The 12,186-nt window shown below is 39.7% G+C and overlaps 1 protein-coding gene across 1 annotated transcript in view; it reads left to right on the top strand.

Annotated features, from left to right (window-relative positions):
• mmp17a (matrix metallopeptidase 17a) overlaps positions 1-10,917 on the top strand; it is a 29,598-nt gene extending 18,681 nt beyond the window's left edge. The window contains exons 5-8 of the mRNA XM_010771033.1: positions 628-710; positions 1,709-1,861; positions 2,424-2,681; positions 9,593-10,917. Coding sequence (XP_010769335.1) covers positions 628-710; positions 1,709-1,861; positions 2,424-2,681; positions 9,593-9,903 — 805 coding nt within the window. The 3' untranslated portion in view covers positions 9,904-10,917. The remainder of the gene's footprint in view (positions 1-627; positions 711-1,708; positions 1,862-2,423; positions 2,682-9,592) is intronic.
• Positions 10,918-12,186: the final 1,269 nt, after the last annotated feature.

Raw genomic sequence — 12,186 nt, 5'->3', positions numbered from 1 at the left:
AGGGCTAAGCTAAAAAGGCAGTGGTGGGGATATCAAACTAGATTTTTAACTGCCGTCATTAATCATTTCCTCCTGAATCCATCAGGTCATGATGCGTGAAAAAGCTGGATTGGGCCTGACAAGGGCACCAAGGCTGACCACTAGGCAGTGGTGTAGTGTTAATAGAGCTTTGAATGGAGACCTTTGTTGGTAATATAAGGCCTGGGCGGGCTCCCACTCTCAGCCCTGCGGTGCTAATGGCTCCATCATTGGCAGGCTGGCCACGTCAATGCTTTAAATCACTTAAAAACCCCGGGGGTAAATGCACAGAGGGGCTGTCATTCAGCCAGGTTTGATTCATGCACCCAAAATAAAAGCCTGAACCAAATGTATATGCATTAAAAGATCTTGAAAATATTCAATACATATTGAATTCAAAGAAAAAGTTAATATAGTTTTTGGCAAATACACTTTTATATGTTCTTAATCAATTATTTTTAGATGATTGGCAATAAGGTCTCAAAGCACAGAAACAATATTGTATTAACTGTTCGAAAATAGGAAGTGTCCAGTTTTTTTAGAAAGTAGTTTTTCTGGTTTTCCTCTTTTCACAATCTTCTCTCCTCCTACTTTCCCCATCTCTCTCAGGCTGGCTCGTGATGCCCCAGACAGATGCACCAGCCACTTTGATGCAGTGGCCCAGATACGAGGAGAGGCCTTCTTTTTCAAAGGTACGGAGTCACAAAGGGAGAAAGACAGACACAATACAGAGTTGCCTGGGAAACACAAGAAGACATTAGCTAAATGAGTGGAATTAAAAGCATATTTAAAATGGAGAGAGGATGAAGAGGAGAGCGGGGGAGATGCAGACACCCGACTGAGCCGCTTGAACCCTGCTGAGAAATCGCAGTCCAAAAGTTACATCAGGCTTTCATGCTTGCCCTCTGGAGGAATGACCCCAAGACTCCTACTGACAACAGGAACACGAAACAGACTTGCATACCTTCAGCGGCAGAAGTGTTAGCAAAGTATGCTGAACTTTAGCTGACATCCTTTGAATCCCTTTTACATCTTGTGTCACTAGAGATTAGATTACAAGTTAAGAGAGGATTTTAACTTTTTTTTTTACACTTCATTTAATCAAGATGTAGATTTTTTTCGGTACTTCTTGACAGCCTTTCACATTGGGGTTGTATCGGCCTGCCACATCTGTTTCGCTTGGACAAATCCTTGAGAGACAAAACGCAGCTGTTTTATTTTGCTTATTGTCTGATGATTTTGATGGAATATAAGGCTTTCTTTTTGGTGAGCTGTTCTAAAAAGTCACAAGTTTTGCAAACAATCTCATAAAGGGGATGATGACGTGGACAAGCTGCAGAGGAAAGGAATCAACTAATGCCCTTTATTTCATTAAGATTTATAATTAATTAATAACATCTGCAGTTAACAGTAATTAATGTATTAATTTAATTTAACCCCTTCATTCAGTAAAATAGTCAACCTTGAAAATGTACTTCCACAGTGCATAGTACTTCTACAAAAACATGCCAATGACAATATGAACCATGCTAATCTTTATTACATCCATTTACATTTGCATTGTTGCAAGTTTCCCCGTGGGAAGTTTATAAAAATATATATATATAATGGCTGTGAGAGCCTTGTTATTTGGTACCAGCATCCTGAAATGTGCTGATCCTCATGTCTGTTCTGTTCTGCTCCTTTACAGGAAAGTACTTCTGGCGACTAACAAGAGAGAAGCACCTGGTGTCCCTGCGCCCCGCTCAGATCCATCGTTTCTGGAGGGGCCTCCCCTCCAATCTGGACGGTGTGGATGCTGTGTATGAGAGGCCTGGGGATCATAAAATTGTATTTTTTAAAGGTATAGTACTTAAAAACAACACTACATTCCAACGTGTTTCAGATCTCGGAATGAGTCTTAAAATGTACCGGAATTTAGGCTGGTTCAATAAGTTATCATCTGCAACAATAGGCTTTTCTTTTTATTCCTCCTGCTTTTCTGTCACAAGTTAGATAAAAGAGTTAAAGAAAATATTTTTATTTTTAAACTTCTGGTGACTTGCAGACGCTTTTAAAATGTGTTTCATCCACACTTTAAAGAAGCTAGATGAAATAAGACCGTCCACACCTTTCTTAAGGGCTCTTTGAAGGAAATTGTGCTATAAAGAGCTATAACTTTTGTTTTAAAACACATGGTTGCAGAACCACATTTGATATACATTTATATAAGAGCGTTCCTGGCAGATTTTTCCACTGGCTGCCATAGTTATTAATCTTTTCATTATTTCACAAGTGTCTCATATGTACATTTCTGTTCTCTAATCTATTCATATATATCAAAGCAAGTGCATACACTGCCGGTTGCGTGTGATTTATAAAACTATAAATCGATGAGGTATATTTTCTGTGTCCACCCTTTTCAGGTCTAAAGTACTGGGTATTTAAGGATAATAACGTAGAGGAGGGCTACCCTCGTCCAATCAGTGACTTTGGCCTACCCTTGGAAGTAATAGATGCAGCCTTTGTTTGGCTACACAACGAGAAAACCTACTTCTTCAAGGACAACCTGTACTGGCGCTACGATGACCACCTGAGACGAATGGACCTGGGATACCCTAAAGACAGCTCGCTCTGGAAGGGGCTGCCGCCACAACTGGACGACGCCATAAGGTGGTCTGATGGTGAGTAGCCAAAAGAACATTATTTTTTATAGCTGCATATTGACACCAAGCAGCGACCTCTGGGTCTTGAAAGTGAAAGCAATGTGCAATTGACTAACATGTATTCTTTCAAATGTCCAGTACTGGTTGCAAAAGGAAGTTGGGTTGTATAGAGGTATATGAGAAAATCCCCCTGGGACGTTCTTGATATTATTACCTCACTAAACATTTACTGAATGTGTTAATGGTCCAATCAATAGTTTCTAATCTCCTTAAATACAACGTGATTTAGGTTATTGTCTGTGTCTTATACCATTAACCCTTGCAGTTAGTGTTTTCAGTTTATTCAAATTAATTGTAGCATGTTGCTTGACTCAAAGTCTTTTGTTCCTCATCCAATTGTAAATAACTCCACTTTCTCTTTCACTTCTGGTTCCAAAAATCCAAGACGCTGACAGCCAAAAAACTGTTTGGTGATAGCCAGAAAGCCTGTACCTGATTTTATTTACTATTCCATTAAATAATGAATGGAATTCATACCCTTAACTTTCACCCAATCCATCACCCAGAGTGAAAAGGATGTTTAGAATGAGGGCAGTGACATATTTTGACCTCTTCTGTATTCATTAAAAATTGAATATAAAGACATAGTGATGGATTACATATTTATACAAGGTATGAAAGAAGGAATCCCCCTATGTCTCTATCTTCCAGCAATGACTTATTACATATCTGAGAAAAATTTAGTTGTAACACTTCACCAGAGAATCAGACCACTGGTGGCTCTGGTGTCTGCTGGTGCCAAAGGCAAGACTGTGCAATATCCTTCTCAGGGGAAATGGAATGAATTATAAGAGAAATATGAAGGAGCAGTTATGCCAGTTAGAAAACCTGTAGCTTGGAGTCTTGGAGGAAGTTTTACTATCAGGTTAAAATCCTGAGCCAACTACCTGCCAGCAGTAAAACACTGTGCCTAGCTTGAATTAGTCTGTTATATTTCATGTTAGCCGACAGCGTGACTCCAAGGATGTTGTTTGCTGAGTCAGTCCATCACTTTCATCCAGACTTAAATTCTGAATAACTATTTGACGGATTACCATAAAATGTTGTACAGACATTCATGGTCCCCAGAGAATTAATCTAACTCTTTAGATTTGTCTTGAAATGTCATAAAGTTCAAACTTGTATTGTGAAGTCCCAACGGACTCTGTGACCGGAAGGGACTGTCGTTATTGTGGCACGCTCCTACCTCCCTTACCTTGAATGCTAGCTCGTCAATTTAGCTAGTTAGCAAGACAAGATCTTTACAACTTTGCAGTATTTTACGTTACTTTCTTACTTTTAGTTGAATGTCCTAAGACTGATATATTGCTTGTCATGATACATGATACATACATGCATGCCCCCCCACAAGCATTTTTCCTATAGCCTACCATCAAAAATGATTATGCTAACATAAGATCTGCTAAACATTAGCATGCTAGCATTATGATCTTGAGCATGCTGACATAAGCATGAAGCTCAAGCACTCTACAAATCTTGGTTGACATTTATTAACATAAAGTACAGATTGATGGGTGAGTGGAATACAGCTTTTAACAGTTAGTTCTCATTTGAATACAGAATAATCGCACAACAACGTCTTACATGTGGTTAGTTTTAATCCGTGTATTACTCTTCTGTAGTTTATAGAAAACAACATTTCACCTGGAAAACATTCCAATCAAGTTGAGGATGTTTTATCATTCAAACAGTGCACTCTGTCTTGACATTTTGTTTAAAAAAATGTTGGCACTCTTCCTGGTTGTATCCATGCACATTTCCTGTTGGCAAAGCTGCAGTATACAGATTAGGGGCAAATTTGCATCTCATTGTTTGTTTTGCATGTCAAAATATTGTATGTGTTATTTTGACATAGTAAACTCGTGGTCTCTTTTGGCAACAGTCTGATTTACATTCACAAAGTCAACCACGTTGAAACCTTGGAGCTGGCCCAGTGAGCACACAGTGAGCCGCTCCACTGTAGCAGCTGAGTGTCAAGCTCACACAACGCCTGCTACCATCAAAGCTTCAATGTCATCTGATCATATGTGCATGTTAATGAGAGGTGTAAAACAGAGTAACACTATACGTCTGAGAAACTTTGTGCAACTTTTTTCCCCGTGTGTGTAAGGTCTGAGTGATGCTTGGTCATTTTTAGATCTTTAAAAATACCCTAGAACTGCCACAGAGTCCTGAAATGTGATGCCTGGATGTTTCTAATCCCCCATGCCGCCTGCAAATAGGAGGAAGCTCTTTACTTATCAGTTGTTTAGTAGTCTGCGCTTTGTCTCCCGTCTTGCCCTAAGCTCTTTGATGTGTGTACATTTGGGCGTGTGTCTGTGTGAATGAGACAGGAGCCCAATCCCAACTCCCCTTCACCCCTGACCAGTATCACCACAGAGCCTGGAAGGGAAAACTTGGAAACCTTCAAGCACAAACGCACATAGACAGACCATGGGGCATGGGAACTGGAGCCACATCAAAGTGTGTTCTCTGTCTGTTTCACCAGCTCAGGATGAATGGAGAGAGAAAAAAGGGATAGAGACAGACAGGGGGTGAGAAGAAAGTGAGATGACAGCAAGAAGAGAAGAGATACGGTGACACGTATTTATGAAAATAGAACGGAAAGATCTCGATGGACAGACGAGAAAAAGACAATCCAGACAGGAGATATGGTGACGCCTGAGGTTGAAGAGAGTTAATAATGAAAAGAAAAGAAAAATACGGGACATTAGTTAGATGAATGACTCAGAGTAAAGATAAAAAGAGACAGAAAAGCAGTAAAACAAGATCGAATTGTTGCTTTGCGGGTAAAAACGTAGCATGAATGAAGCTGTTACGATGATAATAATCATAACGGCTGGAATTAGTATGGCACCCAGGAATAGTTTTGACTTTTAAGAAAAATATAAAGAAACAACAAATGTATCAGGCATGGAAATTGTCTTTTAAGAGGGAGTTGACATAAACCAGTCAACATCCATTACCGAAATGGTGTCACATTAGCAGAGGCAAAGTTACAACCTATGCCATAAAGTCAGGAAGTGAATCCTGCAGTGATTGTGAAATGAAGGGTTTAAGATAATAGGCAACTTTTTGGAGCCCCAGGAAATACTGCAAATAAGAAAGAGGAACAATGGGACACAGTAATAAAATAGTATACTGTAAACAAAGATGGTAAACAGACAGAAAATGTGAATTGTAATAGACTAGAATTAGATTAAATCATAGTGATACTGACAAGTTATATCAAATTGATCAAAAACTGTTTTGTTACAGAAAATACTAAGTTGCATGTTCGGCAGAGAGTCCCTAATAAATACATAATGGACTCCCGTTGAGTAACAACAGTTAAACAAATGGCACCCAGCAGTTTTAAGAAACATTGAGTCTTTATAGAGCTGACAATATTTTTGTGACCCATTTTGAAATAGTTTCATCTTAAGTATGAATGTCAGGATGAGTTTGCTGCGATGAAATATTCATGTGATTTGTTGAAAATATAAACAGTGACACCAGTCTGAGCCTTAATATTTCAGTTATAGTTAAGCTTTATTTGTAAAGCGCACTTCATGCAAAGAATGCGGCCTAAAGTGCTTTAACAATATGGCACACAACAAAAGATAAACAGAAAACAAGAAATTCAATTCAGGTGAATTCGGTAATGAGTTTATAGATCAGTCTGTCTCGACCAAGCATAAAGAAAAAATCTAATCACCATTATCCAAGTCTCGAAAACGTATTACACAATAAATAGATTTTCTTGGACAATGATGAGGCCTGTATTCAAAGGAAGATAAGTTTCATCATCAGCTTAATTAATTAAGCCACTGATTCATCTTTAGAATCTGAATAAAAACTGTATTTTCACTCTGAGTCACGGCTTATTAGCAAGTACCGACTGAGATATGAAATGTATTCACCACTTTGGACAGCTCTATGACTTTCAGTCTTTGAGGAATAGAAAGAAGCATTTTAGCAAAGTGGCATTGAGCCTTGTGCGCTTGGGCCTCCAATAAAAGCAGTAGATGGATAAGGAGAGTGGCTTTGTGGATGTGTGTTCTCTTGTACTGCCATCTTTGTGAGGATAAAGTTCAGCTCTGGACATGGAGAACAAGTAGGGATAATACATCAACATTGAAAAGGGCTTCGGTCAGGACATTTCAGGACTTGGTTAGGGTAATACTCAGAGAAATATCCCCTCAGAAGTTTATAGATAAGATACGTGCAGTAAACTGAAGAGCAGACTTGATATTTATTACAGCCAGCTGCAGCCCGGCTTGAATATGTTCTCACAATTATGCATTGATAATGAACTACTAGAGTCCTTCACCCTTTAAAATGTGTAGAGGCTCTTTACAGTGAAATGCCAAGACCAGCACAAATCCTTTTCTACCGTACCTTTCACATTATATCTATTTGAATTATAGCTCTTACCCATTGTCAACATCACAAAGGACATCATTAATTTAACAGATTTAACATTAAGCGGGTTCTGATAAATAAAGGCCATTATAAACCTGTAACTCATTGTTCCTTCAAAAGTGAGTGTGGGAGAAACTTCTGTGTAGCAATGCAGTGGGATTCACCGACCCAGGAAGGAGACACGGGGCGAGCTTTGATGTTAAACACTGTTGGTTTATTTTGGAGCTTCGGCCAGAGAATTCACATCACAAGTCACAATAGCCAGAGGTTCTGACTTCACGGTAGAGTTGCCACGTCAATTCTGAAGAACTCTACCCCAGACCCATGTATTTAGCTAGTTCAGAGAGAATAATCAACATGCTGCATAACAAGATAGAATCATAACACCTCTATCAGCTGACGCCAACAGGCAGGAACAGGGAGACAGAACACTGAGAGCACAGCAGCCAAGGTTACAGGTGCCTGTGCTCAGTCAGGACAGTTTGAACTGATAAACTGGGTCAAAGTTATGGAACTTGGAAAATATTTCCCCAACAGTGAGTCCAGTAAAAACGTTAAGTAGCTTTTTGAAAGATCACAGATGAGTCTGCCATTTGTTTGGCATTTATTATCAAGGCCAAACTGTGGATAGACGAATGTAGCGCAAATGTTCACAATATGGAGTTCAAAGTGTAATGCAGGCATTGCAAGAGAGGCAAGAACTCAATGCTCCCAAATATTATTGGAAAAATATTCCCCTGGAGTGCAGGACTTGACAGCACCAGATGATGATGACTAAGTGCTTTAATCATCCTCTGCCCTTTACTCCTACGTTCTCCTACGCCTTTGACTTACTTCATCCAATACCACAGAATATTATTACGTTAATTGAGACAAGCATTCATACACATAAATATTTATCACAGTTAATGGTGAGCTCCAAGGCCATTAACACAGAGGGATCATTCTTAACTCGGCTCCTTCACTTGTTAATGTTGCGCCACTTATCCATTTCAATCACCTGTTGATAAAAATGAGCCAAAATACTGTTTAGTTTTCCCCTCTTGTCTGTCTCAGGATACAGCCTACATCACTCAGTTAACAAACACCTTTTTGATGGTTTAGGAAACCAAATACAAAATAAGTATCGCAAATAGTTTTATGAACCTGTTTTCATAATGGCAAATGGCATTTGGGTGATTTTGTTCTTACAAAGTGGCATTTTCATACGAAGCGCACAGCGGTTACCATTGTCCATTTGGTAATTAGGAAACTCTAATTAACTTAAGCACCCTGAAGTGAAGGGACAGGCACGGTTGGTGGTGTCAGTAATGATCAGCTGGCACAGTGCAGTGGGCTGCTCTGTTCTATGGTGGCACAATATGAATCAAACTAAATAAAATAGTAATGTAAAAGCAACACAAATATTACCAGTTAAGGCCGAATCAGTTCTGAAACTTCTCATTACATATGGACACCCCTGCTCTAAACTGTAAAACAAAATACACCTTTTCTAATTCAAGGAATGTTATCTAGTCTCTTTGAATGTGGGGGCTCACTCTGCAGTTATATTAGCTACTAGTTTTAAGGTGGTGTTGAAGTGACTGGTGCCTATCAACAAAAGGCTCCTATTTCACTGTAGATCAGTTCTGCCCCCAGTACTTAGGCCACACCCCCTTTATTACACATGAACCATCTCTCATGGACTCTTGTGGGAGGCATCATTGCACTCAACAGGAATGAATTAATCGTGTTGTGTTTGTGTGAAAGGGACACACTGATGCATGGTTGCAGCCATTTCTTGCTTACAACAACCGAGTACCGGTATATGCATGATTCATCTGACAGCTTGATTTCAACTTGATTTGATAAAGATGGCACATTCACACTTCATTTGCTCTGGAAATCATTCATGCTAGTTTTGAGCTGATGTGTCAATGTTATTTGTGGGTAAAACCTCTACTGGGATTGCACTGATGTCTTGTTGATGGAAACGGTTATCCATGATGGATGTCGGGCCATAAACACAAATGTATCTTTTGTAATCCCAGCCTGGTGGAAATTATTCACACTCCCTCTAAAACAGGTGTAGCATGCGGTATGTGAAAGTGGTATGCATAAACACTCAGGGTCAGTGATTCATGAAATTAAGGCCCTTTATTCTGTGTTATGTGCTTGTTGTGTATATTGCAAAAACAATCCTGTTCCTTATGTGGATATTAAAGCAAGCTGCTCTAATGCCAACACTTGCACAAATAGGATATAGGAAGCAGCTAGAGAACATCCATTGTATTTTTTATATATTTGTTTTTCTCAATTATCTTGTTAATATATTTGTTTTCTTCCTTCTAATACTCAAATGGCATCGTTGTTGCCTTTCTTTCAGTCTCAAGGGCAAAGGTAAAAATAACTGTACTTTATTCTGTCTTTCTTTGTTGTAATTCTCTGTATTTCTAAAGGCCAACACTCTGCCTTTCTCTCTGAAGGCTCGTCCTATTTCTTCAAGGGGAAGGAGTACTGGCGAGTGCCGAGCAGCGACATGGAGGCGGAGGCAGGATACCCCCGCTCCATCGCCAAAGACTGGCTGCTGTGCACCGAGATGCAGGCAGACTCTCCGGACACGGAGACGAGACTCAACGTGCAGCATCAGCCGGACCACGCAGAGAACGGGTTCGAGGTGTGCTCCTGCACCTCGGACTCCGCCTCCCCTTTAGGCACCCGCCCCTCCCCCTCCCCCCTGTGGCTGCTGCCCCCCCTCTGGACGCTCTCGCTGGCCCTCCGCTCTGAACTGCTATGATGCCAAAACATGGGACGAGGTTCCTGAGCTGATAGTTGGAGGATGAATGGACACTCAGTGCAAGCAAAAACTGGAATATTTCCTTTCCCAGTTTCATTCGGTATCCTTTAGCTTATTTTGCTGTTATTTATTTTACATGATGCAAGTATTCAACCTCATGGACATCAACCCATTCATTGACTGAAATGCCTCATCTCTTCAAGGGAAAGGTTATAGAATCGTATTCCAAGAGTAATCATTTGTGTTCATGTCCAGCAGGTTAACCTCTGCAAGGCCTCACGTACAGACGGGTTCATCCTGAGCTGTAGGCAGGCTTTATTACGTAAAGTACGTACAATTCGCAACATTTGATTACAATTAGTTCCAATTAACAAGTAGATGGTTCAAGATTCTGCCTCTACCCGAATAAGGTGGAGGTGATAGGAATTTGTATGGGTTGTTTAAAACACTGAAAAATGACTTTTGAAAAAAATAAACACATAGTAAGTCCTTACAAGGATGGTCGCAGGGATATTTGCAATTATAAAAGTAATTTTTGTTTACTTTGCCGTGTGCACCACTAACACTTTTCAACCGCCTAACATTCAGTGTGAACACCAATACTGCGAGAGCGGTAAGGATGGATGGACAGAGGAACTTCTGCTCATGTACGTATTCATCATTTCCAACTCAGATTCTGAAGCATTCCTCGCTCTTAGTTTGGTTGTATCTTTTATATTAAATTTAGATGAATAATATTCCTGTTTATTTGACATTGCGTCGATCAGGTCGTAGAGTTTATAGAGGTTTTGTTGGACTGATGGACATTTACTTTATCACCCCTAGCTCCTTCTGAAGAATAAAAACGTGTTTTATTCTTGCTGTAAAGATATATATTACCTAGAGACGGATATATTTGAGTTGAAAGGTTCTGCAGTTGATGCATAACCAAGTGGACTGTGTATATTTTAAGCTGTGTTTTCTAATGTAAAATATTTTTGTATAAAATAAAATCTGAATGACTTTAAATTGTGACATAAATTCGTATCGGGATGCATTATCTTATTTTTTTAGCACAGTGTTGCTGCTGTGTGGGTTTGAGAGCGGCCTTAGTGCCATTGAAAGGATTCGGCCTTGGAGACAGATGAAGGTAACAACGACAGCTTGCCGACACCAACTGGGAGCCGCTCTCAACTCTGATGTTCTTAAGCATGTTTTCTCTTGTAATGGTCACTGCTGCTCGTCAGCAATGCAAACCGCATTGTGTCAATCACACCCTCACTCTGAGTCTGCTGCTGGCAGAGGATTATACAGTGTAACCATGTAATGTCACCTAATCCAAAAATATTCAGGAGCTCAGATACTACTTATTCACAAATCAACGTCGACAGGATGCCAGGCCTGTCGAGTATTGGTAGAGCACTGTCTTTTTTACGTAAAAAGCCCTACTTTTTGAGTGAGTGAGTTTTATAAATTGATCAATCAAGAAAATAGCATATTAATGAGATCTTTTTTTTAAAAATCTTTTTATTAACTTTTTTTGCAGACATGGCACTTTCAGCACATTATATAAAGTACAGGACAATTTGTCTGTTAAAGGAAAGACAAATACCCATCCCCTATCCCCACCCCTACCCCATTAGATCGTGGTCCCAGAAAAAACAGTAATAATACAAATGCATAAAATAATAAATACAATAAAATAAAAAACTTGCATCACGAAGTCACAGGAAACATTTTAATGGCACAAATTATGATTGACGAATTAACCATCACACCACATAAAGTTAGAAATGCTGTGTTACTAATACATGTTACTTAAAATCATATTTAGTTTGTGCTGGTAGAGACCTCAAATGATCTAAATAAAACACGCAGAGAAGTCTGCAGGATTTCTCTGCTCGGTCTAGAGCCTTCTCAAGCTGCAGGCTGAACCTCGAATTAGTCTTGAAGGTAAAACCCGGGGCAAATGAAGTCCTTACACCACTAAATGTATTGCTGCGAGCCATAATGATCTAAGGAGACTCTTTGATTCCTATCACCTTCTTTTCTCTCATCTGAATTTCAGCAGCTGAACAGTGAGAAGATATAATTAGACAGATTTAGGAGAGCAAATCCGAAACCGTAACACTCTGGATTGGGGGACAAAAACAGGAATGTGAATTTGTAAATGTCCCCCTATCCCCAGTGGAAATTACAATTAACAGCACAAATTGACACCCAAGGCATGCACAGCAATGAGGTACACATGTGTGCATATCTCTGTGTGGAGGTTTACTCTACCCAAGGGCTGCGGATGAACCC

The sequence above is a fragment of the Notothenia coriiceps genome, unplaced genomic scaffold (genome assembly GCF_000735185.1).
Source record: "Notothenia coriiceps isolate Sejong01 unplaced genomic scaffold, NC01 NC01_scaffold00009596, whole genome shotgun sequence".
Taxonomy (NCBI): Eukaryota; Metazoa; Chordata; class Actinopteri; order Perciformes; family Nototheniidae; genus Notothenia; species Notothenia coriiceps.
Note: the sequence above shows the minus strand (reverse complement) of the source record. Positions and strands in the feature narration are given on the sequence as shown.